The sequence below is a fragment of the Monodelphis domestica genome, chromosome 5 (genome assembly GCF_027887165.1).
Source record: "Monodelphis domestica isolate mMonDom1 chromosome 5, mMonDom1.pri, whole genome shotgun sequence".
NCBI lineage: Eukaryota > Metazoa > Chordata > Mammalia > Didelphimorphia > Didelphidae > Monodelphis > Monodelphis domestica.
In genome coordinates, this window is record NC_077231.1 from 99,723,607 (window position 1) to 99,739,897 (window position 16,291).

At 39.4% G+C, this 16,291-nt stretch overlaps 1 protein-coding gene across 4 annotated transcripts in view; it reads left to right on the top strand.

The window, feature by feature from the left end:
* The first annotated feature begins 4,244 nt into the window (after positions 1–4,244).
* The window catches only part of CSF2RB (colony stimulating factor 2 receptor subunit beta), a 37,606-nt gene continuing 25,559 nt past the window's right edge, over positions 4,245–16,291 (top strand). For 2 of the 4 annotated variants that reach the window (XM_007503430.2, XM_056798889.1), the window contains exons 1-4: positions 4,245–4,378; positions 7,204–7,331; positions 13,984–14,232; positions 15,255–15,378. In XM_007503430.2, the coding sequence (XP_007503492.1) occupies positions 14,157–14,232; positions 15,255–15,378 (200 nt within the window). In that variant the 5' untranslated portion in view covers positions 4,245–4,378; positions 7,204–7,331; positions 13,984–14,156. Of the gene's footprint in view, positions 4,379–7,149; positions 7,332–13,983; positions 14,233–15,254; positions 15,379–16,291 lie in introns of all 4 variants that reach the window. The other 2 variants (XM_007503429.3, XM_007503431.3) reach the window with 2 other exon arrangements.

The window sequence follows — 16,291 nt, forward strand, 5'->3', positions numbered from 1 at the left end:
CTTCTCCACATGTCTGCAGTTGTAGGAGGGTTTATTCTCTTTTGAGAAATTCTTGTTCACTCTCTTTGTGGTGGCAAAGAATTGGCAATGGAGGAGGTGTCCATCAATGGGGGAATGGCTGAACCACTTGTGGCATAAGATTGTGATGGAATGCCATAAGAAGCAACGGAGGGGAAGGTTTCAGAAGAAACTCTTGGAAGATTTCAATGAACTGATGCAGAATGAAGTGAACAGAGCCAGAACAATGTACACAATAAGAGCAAGAATATGTTAAAAGAGTTTCCTTAACTTCTCCATCTGTCTCTTCATCTGTCACTGTCTTTTTTGAAAGGGAGCAGAAAGAGTTTTCTAACTGACAGTTGAGGTAAAGAAAATGAATTTAAGGAGATTGAAGTTTGATGAATGTTTATTGATTATCTTAGGTAGGTAGTTAGATAGTGAATATAATCTTAGGCAGACAGTGTAGTTAAGATAGGTCAGGCCTGGCCCAGGTCTGGCACTTGCCCTAGAAGGCAGTAAGATTAGGGTTTTCTTAGAAATTTTAGTTAGGATTAGGGTTTTAGGTCCACTTATAAGACATTAGAGTAATACACCCATTTTCCTCCATCCTATTTCCTATTCGAACTTCTCCTCAAAATAAAGCGTTTTGTGTTTTACCAAACTGCTCTCCTCACATTTTGTCAAATTCCTACCCAAAATTTAACCCTTCACAAATGGAAAGACAATGGGCTATGGAAGACTTCATAACTTTCATGAAGATATTTATCCATCACAATTTCAATGATAAACAATGCCACCCTCCTCTAGAGAGAGAACCAATGAACTCTGAGTGCAGATTGAAGCATATTTTTTTACATTATTTGTCTTGCCTTTTTCTTTTTGCAACATGACCAATTTGAAAATATGTTTTGCATGACTTCATATGTCATGCCCATTAGAGCATCATATTTCTTGACTTCTCAGTGAATTAGGCTGGAGTGGAGGGAAGAGGGAGAGGAGAATTCAGAGCCAAAAATAATAAAAAAAGAAAAGTTCATGTTTGCTTTTCACTCCTTCCTCGATCCCCTTCTCTTCCTCTTCTAGCAGGTTCTTCTCTACTTATACAGGTATGCAACACCAAGAACTCATTGGTCTCAGTCTATATTGGTAGAGTCACAAATCTGCCTCTCAGGAAACTGGCCAGGCTTGGTCAGAATAATAACTATATGTAATAAGAACAGTAATAGCTAACATTTATATTGCACTTACAATGAGCTACCTCTCTCTCTGGAGGTGGACAGCATCCTTCATCATGACTTCTTTGGAACTGTGGTGGATGAACAGTTCATTCATATTAAGCAGTTATTAAGTCTTCCATAATTCATTATTTTTACATTATTGCTGTTATTGTATAAATTATTCTCCTGGTTCTTCTCATTTCACTTTGCATCAGTTCATCTAAGTCTTCCCAGGGTCTTTCTGAGATCAGCTCCTTTGTCATTTCTTATAGCTCATAACCAGGCACAGTATTGAGCATTTTACAAATATTATCTCATTTAAACAATAATACATATATAATTCAGTGGAATTGCTTGTCATCTCCAGGAGGGAGACAGCATGAATCCTGTAACCTTGGAAAACTTAACGTGTGAATTTGTCACTGGAATAAAAAAAGAAAAAATATTATCTCATTTGGTCCTCACAACAATCATGGATGGTAGTCACTGTTACTACCCTTATTTTACAGATGAGGAAACTGAGGCAGATTGGAGTTGAATGAGTCACCTAGGGTCACACAACTAGCAAGTGTCTGAAGGTAGATTTAAATTCAGGTCTTCCTAACTGTAGCCCTAGTGCTCTATACACTGCCATCTTGATACCCTATCATAGCCTATTTCACAGGTTACAAATGAGAAAAGCATTTTGTAAACACAAAAGTGAATTGTAAAATTATGAGTTTATTATTTATTGTTATTAATTATTTGTGTCCACACTCAGGGTGGAGAGAGGCTGATACAATAAACTGATGCCCTGGATGACTTCAAGCATCCTAGCAATGAATTTCTAAAGGTGGTATTGCGAATGAATGAAGCATTTATTAGGTGCTTAATATGTGCAAAGTCCTGAGGATATAAACAAAAAAAAGGCAGACAGTCTTTTTATGGAAAGGAGAAAGAGGAGGAAGAAGAAAAAGAGAAGAGTTGGTATAACATGTAATTCTTTAAGGCACAAAACTCTTTACCCTTGGCACATAGTGGGTGCCTTAATATTAAAATGCTTGTCAATTGATTGAATTGTGTGATCAATTAAATTTAGCAGTTCCCCAAAAGAATTCATTCTCCTCCCTGCCAAACTTCACAATAACCCTGGGAGATAGGTGCAGCTGCTATGCTCATTCTCCATTTTAAAGACAGAGATGGGAGACCACCTCTCTGGACCTCTGACTCATCATCTCCAAAATGAGAAGGATTTCACTAGATGACTGCTCAGGTCCCTTCAGTTGTATCGCTGGCTCCTTTCCAGAAAGATGAGAGACAGAGAGGCAAACGAAGAGGTAGGGGAGAATAAGATGGAGAAAGGAGGAAAATTCCGTCATTTTCTCCTAACTCACTAATTTCTGGACACCGCCTGGATATACCGTTATGTTGTGGATCTTTGGGGATTGCATCTCTTTGTTAGTAAGAAGGGCCAGTTGTCTTAACTTTGTAACAAAGTTGATTTAGGCTGGGAAGAACAGTGGGCCCTCTTGAGGGATGTTGACTGACACCAATGTGGAGGCAGTAGTAAAAAAACAAACCCTCTGTTTATTAAGGTTATAAGGATTAAAAGGTTTAAGGGAAAGGTAAAAGCAGCCAAGACTCGTCAAAAATGAATGGGTTACTACCTCCAACCACCCAAACTCAAGGCCCCTCATGGAACCTGCTTCCATCTGGTCTCCTTATTACCAACTCACCCATTTTCTAGCTATCTAAGCCTATTTCTAATAATAATAATAACATTGTTATTATAATAATTATTATTCTACAATATTCAGTATTGCCTCCTTGTAGTTGTTTAGTCAAGTTTTCAACGTCTAGTCAGTCAAGCTTTTGGCCTAGTGGTTTCAGCCTTTCTTCTAATAACTGGAGATCTTCCTTTCACAGCTTTTCCCCCAACTTCCAACTTCCTCCTCTTTCCACAACTGCCACTCGGGTTCAAGGAATTTCCACAGACCAAAGTTTAGCCCCCTCTCTGGGCAGGGAACAGAAACAGAAGAGGGAGACAGGAAAGAGCCTCCAGGACCTTGCTTAGCCCTCAGAGACAGACTCACAAGTGATTTGAACAGAATTTTTCCACCTCTGAAGTCTCAGAATTCCTAAGCAAGATCTTAGCTCAAAGTTCCATCTCAGGGCTGGCAGTCTACCAACCTGACAGAATTCACTTACTTATCAGAACCCCAAATCTTATTTTACTCCTAGTAGTTGGCTTCTAGTAGAAAATGAAGGCCCTTGAGAACAGGGACCATGTTGGCGAAGCCGTGGCACGTGGGCAGAGCTGGCACTCGGGGAGCTGTGCTCCATTCCTCCTCTTCCCAGTACCCAAGGACATTTTTGGCATGCTCCACCTCTCTGTCCAGCCACCCAAAGCAAGCCCTTTCTTCCTCAGCTCTCTCCAGTAATGGGAGCTCACAGACAGTTTGAATTTGCCCTCTTAGCACTTGAATTGGGAAAAGGTTTGCCAACCCTGCCCTGTACCGTTGACTCTGGGAATTTTGGCAACCCAAGTCAATTAAGAATATGTGTCAGCTCAATGGATAACTGTATCAGAGCTCATTGTCCCATTACATATGAAAAAGGTAGGTTCCAGACCCTAGTTTAATGAAGGGGCCTGGGCTTTGAATGCAACCCCAGTCATGACTGTGATGGCCCAATGGAATGTAGCAGGCATCAGAGCCTTGCCATGGAGCAAAGAAAAAAAGGAAGGAAGGAAGGAAGGAAGGAAGGAAGGAAGGAAGGAAGGAAGGAAGGAAGGAAGGAAGGAAGGAACGAAGGTAGGAAGGAAGGAAGGAAGGAAGGAAGGAAGGAAGGAAGGAAGGAAGGAAGGAAGGAAGGAAGGAAGGAAAGAAGGAAGGAACGAAGGAATGAAGGAAGGAAGGAAAGCCACACCACCACCACCACCACCAAAAATCCTTTGCTTTTCCCCTTATTTGGAGACCTCTATGTTGATTACCAAAAAAAAAATGTTATTCAGAAACAAAGCTTCTGCAAAATAACAACTTCCTCTCTCCTCCTCCTGCCTATCAGTTTCCAAAACGCCCCATGTCAGGGGATTAAATATCAGAGAAATAGGAAGTTCTGAAGTAGTCAGCCTCTCAGAGTCTCGTTTTTGTCAGATGTCCGGCTTTTCCACTCCAGAACAGGTAGAACCTGGTTTTTCTTGGCTTGGGCTCGAGAAGGGTGGTGCTGGGTGGGGATGCCTGAGTGGAGAGTGAGAAAGGAAGGCTGAGAGAAAATCAGGATGGGTATTTTCTATTTGGGAGGAGTTAGGAAGGCTGGGGCACCACATAGGACATGGCTGGCCTAGAAAAATGAGGAAAGAGATGTCCTTTTTAAAATACTAGGATGAGCTCTTTTTTGGGAACTTGGTCATTCAGGCTCAGCTTTGGGGAGTCTTTCCCCATAAGGAATGGTATTGGGGTTAGTGTTTGGTATAGAGGAAAGAGCAGTGAGTGAAGAGTCTGGATAGCTTTGCCCCTAACTTGTTGTGTGGTTTTAAATCATCTCTGTGCCTTTCATGTCTGACATTCTACAATTGAGGGAGGGACACACACACACACACACACACACACACACACAGAATGAGCACATGTGTGTATTTCTTAGGAGGTTAGGAGGAGGGATCAGATTTTATTCAAGATGTGTGTTTCTCCAAGCACACACAATAAGCACAGTTCTTTGTGCTCAGTACATGCTTAATTAATGCTCATTGTGTTGTTTTATATTGAATTGTGGTAAAGGCTAGATGGGGAGATATGGTAGTACAAGAGGAGTGGAATTAGGAGATCTCTCCTGTTCAGTATCTAGAAGGTTTAAAACCATGGGGGAAGGAAAGGAAGAGGAGAGTGAGAAAAATTTTAGGCTGAATTTATAGCTCTGGGTATTTATGTCTATACAAAATGATCAAAGGATCACAAATCTGGACCTGGAAAGGAGTTTAGAGGTCATCCATCCCTAGGGTATGAGGTGGTTTAGTGATTAGAGTGCTGGAACTGGAGTCAGGAAGACCTGAGTTCAAATCCGGCTTCAGACAGTATGTGACCTAGGGCAAGTCACTTAATCCCATTCACTTCACTTTCCTCATCTGTCAAATGTGCTGGAGAAGGCAATGGCAAACCACTCCAGTATTTTTGCTAAGAAAACCCTAAACAGGCTCAAGAAGAGTTGCACATTACTGAAAGAAAGTCTAGTTTCCTCATCTTCCAGAGGAAGAAATTGAGGTTCAAACAGATTTCATGACTTTCCTGAGGTCATTTAGATAGAAAATGACAAAGTGTTTTCCTCCACATGGGTCTCCATGTGTAACTGTAGGTGGAGTCCTCTTTTACACAAATCCCTGTGGGAAGAGTCCCTTCCACATTCCTCTGGCTCCATTTTAGGGTACTTACCATGACCAAGAGCATCCCAACTTCTCTTCCACTCTGGGAATTGCTTAGCCCAAAGAAGAAAAGATGGGGGGGGGGGAGGAGGAAGGGGTATAATAGGTGGAAGGGTTGTTGTGTGTAAGAAGATTGAATCTTGTTTCATTTGGCACTAGAGTACTATACTAGGACCCCAAACTGTAGGGAAGCCAATTTGATTTTATATATATATATATATATATATATATATATATATATATATTTTTTTTTTTTTTAGTGTATTTGCAGGATCATGGATCTAAACCAAGATGGGTCCTCAAGGGGAAACTAGCTCCACTCTCATTTTACAGATGAAATAATAATAGTGATTGCTTTATAGGGTTGTTGTGAGAGTAGAATGAGAGCACATCTGTAAAATGCTTTGCAAATCTTAAAGTGCTACACAATTAATATCTCTAAATCAAAGGAACTTTAGAGAGCTTCTAGTCCAACTGCCTCATTTTACAGATGAAGAAAATGAGGCTCAGGACAGTTAAGTCTTTTATGTAAAGTAATACAAAGTGATAGGAGGAACATTAGGTGCATGATTTCAATCTCTTTTTACTGCTTCAAATTAATGACCAGTTCTAACATAGCAAACATTTCCCAACAAACACCCTAAAAAACTCTTGTAAAATACTTTCCCCCTAAAACAGATAACTTATCAACCATTAATGCAAAGTAGTGATAAAGGGGAAGCTAGATAGAACAGTGGCTAGAGTGCCAGACCTGGAGGACCTGAGTTCAAATATGACTTCAGACACTTCCTAGCTGTATGACCCTGGGCAAGTCACTTAATCCAGATTGCCTAGCCCTTGCTGTTTTTCGGTCTTCGAATTGATACTAAGAAGGCAAGGGTTAAAAAAAAAAGTGGTAAGTCCTTTAATATTGATAGTAGATAGTACAGTACTAAGACTGACATTTTTCCTTGGATCAGACTTTTGTTACTTCTCTAAGTTGATTTTATAGTGTTACAAGTTTACATTATTATAAATGCTCATCTTTATGCATTTTCCCTGGCTGTCTTCCATTCCTGGAGGTCTCTCCCTCCTCATCTTTACCCTCTGGCTTCCTCCAAGTTTCAGCTAAAGTTCTACCTTATACAGATGGCTCCCTCTTTTTTTTCTTTTGGCCTCCTCAATTCTAGTGCCTTCCCCCTGAGATGATCTTCAATTCATCCCCTCTATGCCTTGTTTGTGACTATTTGCTTACACATTGTCTCCCCTATTAGACTATGATCTTCTTGAGGATAGGGGCTAGTTTTTGTTTTGTTTTGTTTTGTTTTGTTTTCTTTGTGCCCTCCGCAATATAGCACAAAGCCTGGCACATAAGTAAGAGCTAACCAATGATTGCTGGCATTATCTTAACTTGACTTCTTATAGTCATTTTGTATATTGTTCTTCTGGCCCCACTTTCTTCCTTCTGTATCAATTTATACAAGCCTCTTTGTGTTTCTTTGAATTCTTCCTATTTGTCATTTCTTATGGTCCAGAAATATTCAATTTCTTTTTTAGATAATTCTTCTATTCTGCAGTTCTCCAACCACTGTACCCATATTTTGTGTCCAGATTTTTGACATCACCAATGATGCTGCTATGAACATTTGAAACATATGAACATAGGAACTGTTGTGCCTCTGGGATCTTTGTGGAGTCAACAATCTTCTTGAGTCATAGACTGCTAGTAGCATCAAAAGGTAACTTTTCTTTTGTAATTCCAACTTACTTTCCAGAATGGTTAAACTGATTCACAGCTACCCTCTTTGCTCTGGCAGTTACCAAACTGCCTGTTCTTCTAACAATGAGCTTATAATGCCTTTAGCATCATTGTTAACTTGATAGATAGAAGTTGATGCCTCAGACTGGTTTTAACTTGTATGTCTCTAATTATGAATAGTTCTGAAAAAAATTTTTTCTGGTCATTATTGACATAAATTATTTGTTCATATCTTTTGGCCATTTGTTTACTGGGGAATGGCTTATTATCATTTTTTAATCTGCATGATTTTTGGATGTCAAACTTTGAGCAGAGATATTTAATGTAGAATCTTTTTTTCCACATCCCACATCTTGTCCTCTTATTCTGGCTGCATTGTTTTTATTTATGCAATGACTTTTGAATTTCAAATAGTCAAGAATGTCTATTTTATCTCTTATCACCTCTTCTAACATTTTCCAGGTTAAACATTCCCTCCCCAACATCTCCCATTCTCCTCTTTTTATTCAATAGTGTAATTTTCTATATTTAGACTATCCATGCAGTTCATAAGTGATGCATGTAAGAAAAAAGATCTAAATTCACTTCTCACCAGATTCAAGCAATTCTTGGTCATTAAAGAATCACTTCCCTAGTAGTTTGTTAAACTCTAGTTTAATGTGCATTTTTATTTCTGGGTCTTATTTTTAAAACTTAAAAAAAAATGGTCCCATATTACCATTGATAATTACTGCTTTATAGTATAGTCTGAGCTCTAAAAGTGCCAATCTCCACCTATTTTCATTATGTTATTTTATATTCTTGATCTATTATTCCTTTAAATTAATGCTATTACTTTGTTTAAGCCTATAAAGTTTCTTTGACAATTTTGTTAGGGTAATATTAAATCTGTAGGGTAATTTGGGTTGTATTATCATTTTTTCCTTTATTGGTACAACCTAGCTACCAACATTAATTATCTTTCCAATTACTTATTTCCATTTTTATGTAAAAGCACATGGAGAGTGTACATTTTTAGTGATATGAATATTAGACTTGTGTTTACCCCAACAGGTAAATTTCCTAACATTTACTGGATTCCATTGTTATCGTAAATAGAATTTTTCCATTTCTTTTTCTTCTGGGAATTGTTATTAATATACAGGAGGTCTGATGACTTCTTTTTTGCATGTTTGTTTTGCATCCTGTTAATTTAATAGAACTATTCTTCCTCTCTCCCTCTCTTCCTCTCTCCTTTTCTCTCTTGATTAATAAAAGCTTCAAGAATTGCTGTTACAAATAATACTTGCTCTTAGTTTTAAATGGACCCTTTTCATCAGAGTAAAGAAATATACCTCTTTTACTATACATTTTTAGTATTTTGAACTTAAACGAAGCCTTCATTTTGTTAAATGCCTTTCACAATATTTAGATATTAATACAGCCAGTTTTTCCTCTCAATTCTTAGATGTTATGATGTTTGGTGTGCTTAGATGCGCTGCAGCCAAGGTTATCCCCTCAAACTTTCCCAGGGACAGGTGTCTGTCCACCTGTAGCAATTTGCAGACTGCAACACTTGAAACCATTTTTCTTCTGTTGGTTTCATGATATTTCAGGCAACCATCTCTGTAATCAAGTCAAAATAACAGTAAACAATAATCTCAGGGTTGTTTGTTTACCTCAAATAGCAAAATTTTAATAACTCCAACTTAGGACTTGAATACTATTAACTTCTCACGTTTCCCTAACAGCTACATTTCATTTGTTCTTTACTTTTAAATGAAATCTAAACCTATTCTGGGCTTTCAAATATATAGCAAATACCTGATAGCTGACTCATATTAATGTATTGAAGCTATGCCTCTAAACCATCCCCTATATTTTCATAATTTTTATAAATGATAGCCAAAAATTTCAAGTGAAAATTCACTCTGTATTATAATAAATATATTATTATTATTAATATAAGGCAGGTGCTGGGAAAGCCAAATGCTTTCTAGCATCTCTACTTGGGAATTAAAAGAGTTAACTGAGTCAGAGGGGGTCTCTGAATTGGATTGGGAGACAGAGGGTGCTCTCTGAGTTTGTATGGGGGGCACAGGAGGTACTTGATCTTGGTTAGAAGCCAGAAGGAGGATCTCTGAGCTGGGGTGGGAGGGTTCAGGGGGTTCTTGATCTGGAATAGGGGTCAGAATGGGGATATCTGAGTTGGAATGGGAGAGGAAAATGGGTTCCTGATATGGGAGGGGGCTAACTGTGAGGGTGAAGCTCTGAGATGGGGTGGGGGCCGGTTACACACTCAAACTTAAACCTTCTCTTATTGTGAAAGGGTTTGGGATTGAGAGCGGGAGCCTGACTTTAGGGGAAGTCCTCTGCAAAAAAATTCCCTGGTGAAAGATTAACTGGAATACACTAGGAAGTTTTTCTGAAAAGCTATTGACCAGAGGGGTTGGAGTCCTGATCTGACCTAGCTTGGCTTACCAAAAACTGTGCTACATAAATAACTGAGGAAACATATATGATTTATTAGCAAAACAAGAATAATAAACCGGTCAATGGACTCCCCAGTCAGTCCAAAGATCCTGAATAGAGTGAGACAGGTTTTTATGTATTAAAAACAATTGAATAAAAAGAAAACAATTAACTGGGATACAAACTAGGTAATCTGGTTGCAATGAGAAGAAAGACTGGGAACTGTATAATTTCCTGAAATCAGAAAAAGAGATGTCCCACTGCCCCAGGTATCCGTATTCAATCAAAGCAACATGGAAATAATAGTTGATTATCAGTATGGAGCTGGTTTTCAGAAAAGGCATATGGGCTGCTTGAGACATATAATTGTGAGAAAACTCCTTGCGTACACCTTCAGGTTGACTGAAGCATAAGCTAGGACCTTAGTTAAAAGTTTCTAAGCAGTGGGTAGAAGTGGTCCAATTTCCCAGCCACACAGGGTCAGGTTCAAACAATAGAGTAAAGTTTTCTCACAAATACCATAATTTAAACGAGGTTTCTCAGAATATAGAAGTTGGAATAGATCCATCATTGAATAGAAAGGGAACTGAGCTAGTTCTATATTTGAGTCACAAAATGGAGTCAGTGTGATTCATTCTATTTCCACACCCATAAAATTTCTTCGTTATAGATGTTTTTCTCTGCTTACTCATTTCTTCAGGCCTCATACAGGTTTTATTTTGTTATGTGGTAAACTCTTTGTGGAGTTTTTTTGCACTCTCTTCATTTGGTTATTATTATTTCTCTTAATTTATTTAAAATATTTCTAGTTATTTTCAGGTGATGAGGAGGATCTGGGCATATTCCCAGCTTCTTACTCAGCCATCTTGACAGAGCCCTCAGGAAGGTAGATTTTTAGCTGTGAAAAATAATTACCTCCAAGCAAGAATAAGTCTGTAAATGGGAAAAATAATTTGGTTTGAATTTCCCATTCCCATCCAGTTGAAGGCTAGCTGACCATTTGTTGTAAAAAGCACTCATGTTTTGGGTAGTTATTAAATTCGATGAATTGTGAAGTCCTTTCCTTCCAGCAGCTGAATTGCTATTATTTCTTTTCCTAAATAAAGTAGGTCATAAGTAATACATCTCTTTCTGTCTTTGTCTCTTCCTCTCCCCTTCTCTTTGTTTGGCTTTAAGATGTAGTCCAATTATGAGTTCTGCTTAATTTTTTTTAAACCCTTACCTTCCATTTTGGAGTCAATACTGTGTATTGGCTCCAAGGTAGAAGAATGGTAAGGGCTAGGCAATGGGGGTCAAGTGACTTGCCCAGGGTCACACAGTTGGGAAGTCTCTAGGCCTGGCTCTCAATCCACTGAGCCACCCAGCTGCCCCCTCTGCTTAAATTTTTGCCAATTTCTTGAACATATAATTAAAGGGATGCTTTTAAGCATTCCGAAAGGGAAGTAGCAATCACTGGAATCTCCTCTTCTCCTACAAATAATCTCTTCTATTTTAAATTTCTTAAACCATAGCTTGATCCTCTCCTCTATTGTCATGATTTGTTATGTTGCTTACTACTCTTTCCCTAAACTTATTGCTACTGCTAGACTGTAAAACTCCTTGAGGGCTTTGTTTCATCTTTGTAACCCTAACACCAAGCCCAATACATTTAAAACCCATGTGATAAACATTTATTTAATTCTCTACTACTGGGATATACTCTGTTCTTATTACTTCTCAGAACTCTGCCTTCAAGACTTAGCTCTCCTATTCTGTGAAGTGTTTTTTTTAATCCATTCCCCCCTCCAGTTTTAGTTCTCTTTCTCTTCAAATGATTTATTTGTGCATTTGTGGACATATAGACCCCCTCACCCCTGCCACTCCCTTGATCTCATGTAAGATGAAAGCTTCCTTTCTGACTTTTTATCCCAAGTGCCTAGCAGAGTACCTTCTGCACTGTAGATGCTGCTGAAATAAATGTTAGTTGAATTAATTGTTGAGTTAAATTGACCTTAGAGATCATCTAATTCTACCTCCTCACCCAATAGAGAAGAAAACACACTCAAGAAAAGGGAACTGACTTGTCCTAAAGCTATTAGTAAGCCCAACTAATACTTACTGATTCAGAGATCAAGAGATGAAAGGCACCAACTAGTTTAACCTCCTCATTTTACAAATGGGGAAACCGAGTCCCAGAGATGCTTTGTAACTCTCCCAAAACCACAGAGATAGTAAGGGACAGATGCAGGATTTGAACTGGGGTTCTCTGGTTCCCAAACTAGCTCCCCTTCAACAGTACTTTGTCGGAGATAGGAGCAGAGTTCAAATGTCTTTATTTGGGTTTAAATCCTGTCTCTGACACTAGTTATATGACCCTGGAAAATTATTATTTCCTGATATGTGAAATGGGGAAGATATTTAATTTGTCACATTATTATTGTAGGGTTTTATTTTAATTCATTTTTTTCAATTCGCTATCATTTATTTTCTTTCCTTCTCCATTCCATTCTCTCTTCTCCCCTTGGCAGCAATGGGTTTTTTTTTGGGGGGGGGGACAAAACCTTTCCGACAAATATGCATCTTCTGGCAAAGCCAATTTCCATATCGATCATGTCTCAAAATGCTTGTCTCTGTCTGTCCCTCCCCTCTGCGTCAGGAAGCGAGGAGCCGTCTCCATCCTCACTTCTCAGGGGTCCTGGTTGGTCACTGCATTGATCTGAGTTATTCAGTCTTTCAAAGTTTTAAACCCTTTACAAGATTGTAATAGGCTAGGATAGCTGGGCAGCATGGTGAATGGAGTGCCAGGCCTGGGGGCGGGAGGGCCTGAGTTCATGACCATAGACACCTCTGGGCAAGTCCCTTCACCCCAACTGCCTAGCCCTTGCCACTCTTTCATCTTAGAATTGACACTAAGATAGAAAGTAAGATTTAAAAATATATACAATATAGAATGCAATACATAATAATATATTACATGTAACACATATAAAATGTAATGCAAATATATAATAATATATACGTATATATTTATATAATTATATTTATAGTTAAAGTTCTTTGCCTGATCCTGCTGCTTCATCCTGCCTCAGTTTTTGTTTTTTTTAAACTTTACCTTCTGTCTTGGTATCAATTCTCAGATAGAAGAGTGGCCGGTGGGAGACGACAGGAGTTAAGTGACTTGTCTAGGATCACATAGCGAGGAAGTGTCTGAGGCCAGATTAGAGCCTCGAAGCCCCTGATTACAGGCCTGGCTCTCTATCTTCATTAAAAAAAATACACATTCCCAGGGTTGTCATGAGGAAAACATTTAAAAATTTTTTCATTTATCTATTTATGTATTTTTAAATCTTTTTCCGTGTCTCCATGATTCATTTTCTTGCCCTCCCCCCTCCCCCCCCCCCATCCAGGAGCTGACCAGCATGAGGAAAACATTTTGCTGACTTTAAAATGTAGAAATGAGAATGACTTTCCCTCTCAGCACTGGGCTCTTCTATTACCTGAGCTCTCTAATGGGCTTCTCTCAGAAGACAACAGGAGTGTAGGTCCTCAGAGGACTTTAGAGATTATTTTTAATTATTTTTAATTTAATTGTATATTATACTGTTATATGTTTATGATTATTGTTATATATTATGATTATGTATGTTTATGATATATAGCATACAATATATTTATAATATATTATGTTATCTATGATATATATTAATATATTTATATTTTATTTTAAAATTTAAAAAATTTTTACAGTGGCCTTTATTTTCCTGAGGAGGATATGAATAGTCAGGGGAGTTAGGAGTCTTGCTCTGGGTCACACAGCTCACAAGCAAAGAGGCCAAGATTTCAGTCCAGTTGGATTCCCACTTGAGTTGCAAGGCAGTGGCTAGAATACTGACCTGGGACTCGGGTTCAGATCTCACCTCTCATACTAGCTTGGGACCCTGGGCAAGTGACATGCTGACTCAGGCCCTGGGCAGGGATGTGGATTCTAATTATTACACTCTCACAGCCTGGGCCCACATGGAGGAGAAGGTGGTCTTTATGGCAGAGCTCAGAGCTTAGAACTCTCTGGCTTAGGGGATGAACGGAAGAGGCTGGGCATCTTAGACCACAGCAAGTTTTTCTCTTCCCCTCTGGCCTCTGCAGCTGGGGGCTGGAGTATAATCAGGCAGGGCCTTGCCCACAGCTAACCTCTCCCTATTCAGGCCTTACAGTCATAGCAGATGGCATCTGCCCTGGGGGTACAAGATGGAATCCAAAGGAAATGAAGCCCAGCCTGTGAGTGCCCTGAGAGAAGAGGACAAGCTTTGAGCTGGGAGAGGACCCTCCTTAAGCATCCTGCTGGAGCCTGGCCTCCTGCCCCAGCTTCCCCTTGGACATGGAGAGGACCAGGAGGTGGCTGCTCTGCATCCTCTTTGCTGTGTCCTGGCCCTCCACAAAGGGGGACATAGAAGGTCAGGAGCTTCTCCTCCTTTGCCTTCCTTGCCTCTTTCTCTCCCAGGCTCTGTACCTTCCTTCCCTCCTATAGACATTCTAATTGGACTTGGGGTCTGAGGCTTTCTTTGGGGGACTGGCTCTGCTGCTTAACTTTCTGAACATTTAGTAAGTTCCCTGAAGGCAGGGACTGGGGGGATGCTTCTCTTTGTGCAGTTAGCACCAGCCTAGGGCTTGACGAAAGGGAGGTACCAAATGAGTGTTTGTTCATCAATTGGTTGCATGTCACTTCACCTTTCTAGGACTTAGTTTACCCATTTATAAAATAAGGAAATTGGATGGTCTCAATGGCTTCTTCTGTGACATTCTATTATGAAAGACCCTTTCCCTGTTCTAAGCAATTTGCTAGCCCTGACATTCCCTGTTCTAAGGCTCCTTCCCAGCTCTGATGTTCCCTATTCTAAGCCCCCTTCCCAGCCCTGGCATTCCCTGTCTTGAGCAATTTGCTAGCCCCAATATTCCCTGTTCTAAGGTTCCTTCCCAACTCTGAAATTCCCTGTTCTAAGGTCTCTCCAAGTTCTGACATTCCCTGTTCTAAGATTCCTTCCTAGATCTGATATTTCCTGTCCTAAGGGGCCTCCCAGCTCTGCCATTCCATGTTCTGAGACCCCAATCTATTATGGTATCCTCAGAGTTTAGCAGAGTGCTTTACCTAAAGGAGGCCCTTAATAATAAGTTGGTTGACTGACTACTTTTGTAACTAACCAATCAATTAAAATTTTTTTAATGTTTTTAAAATTTTTTTTTGTTTTTTAAATACCTACTACTTACTGGGCACTGGGAACAATGAACCAGTCCTTGCCTTCAGGTAGCTTCCATTCTATCAAAGGGGATGAAATGTACATGAAAATAGACCAATTTGGCAAGCATAGAGGGAAATCCTTGGTTATGGTGGTGTTAGGAAGAGGCTAGACTGTAACTGAGGATGGTGGGTGAGAAAATCATTGCCAACCTTACTTAGTCTTTCCCTTCTAATTCTCAGAAAACATCCCCCATCAGACCCTAAGTTGCCATAATGACTTTCAAACTAGAATCATCTGCCACTGGGAGGAGATGGCCAATGCTCAACGCTACCTCAACTTGTCTCTTTACTACCAGATGTTCAAGTGAGTATCTAAGTCCTCAGGCATCCAGAGGGAAGAGGAAAGAAGAACTGTCTCTTCCAGGGCCAGGCATACTTCTAGGATAGAGGGAGTTTGGAGAGGGAGAAGAGAGAGAGAGGAAAGACCTAAGGAGAGTAGAGATCTTTTAGAATCTGCTGCCCCCCCCCCAAAGGTGAGAGGGGATTAGTGTTTAAATTTGCTAAAATGCTAGAACTAAGGGTAGCTAGGTAGACACTTCCTAGCTATGTGACCCTAGGCAAGTCATTTAACCCCAATTACCTAGTCCTTACCACTCTTCCACCCTAGAACCAACATTTAGTTTTGATTCTAAGACAGAAAGTAATGGTTTAAAAGTAATAAGAATAAAATGATAAATCAAAATAAAATGCTAGTTAGAGGTTTCTCTTTGAAAAATAGCAATAATATTATTTTTTTCTGATTTTAAAAAACATCACTGGGGGAATCACAGTGTCACAATGGGTTGAGAGCCAAACCTAGAGAAAGGAGGTTGTGGGTTCAAATATTGTTTCAGATACTTCCTAGCTGTGTGACCCTGGAAAAGTCATTTAATTCCCATTGCCCAGCCCTTACTGCTCTTCAGCCTTGGAATCAATAGAATATTAAATCTAAGATGGAAAGTAGTTTTTTTTTTTAAATCACAGAACTTACTTGCAAGGCAACAGATACTTGAGGTTTTTCCTGTCCTTGATCATCATTCCCCAATCCTTGAGTATATCTACCATATAGAATCATAAATTTCAATCTGACATAGACTCTGAGCATCTGAGAAGCATGCATCACCCTCAATAATATCTTCTGAATTGTTAGAGAATTCCCAAAGGTTTCTATTCTTTCCCCATTTGCTTTCCTCCCTCCCAAATTCCACCATCTGAGCTGGCTGATGTCACTTCTCAAA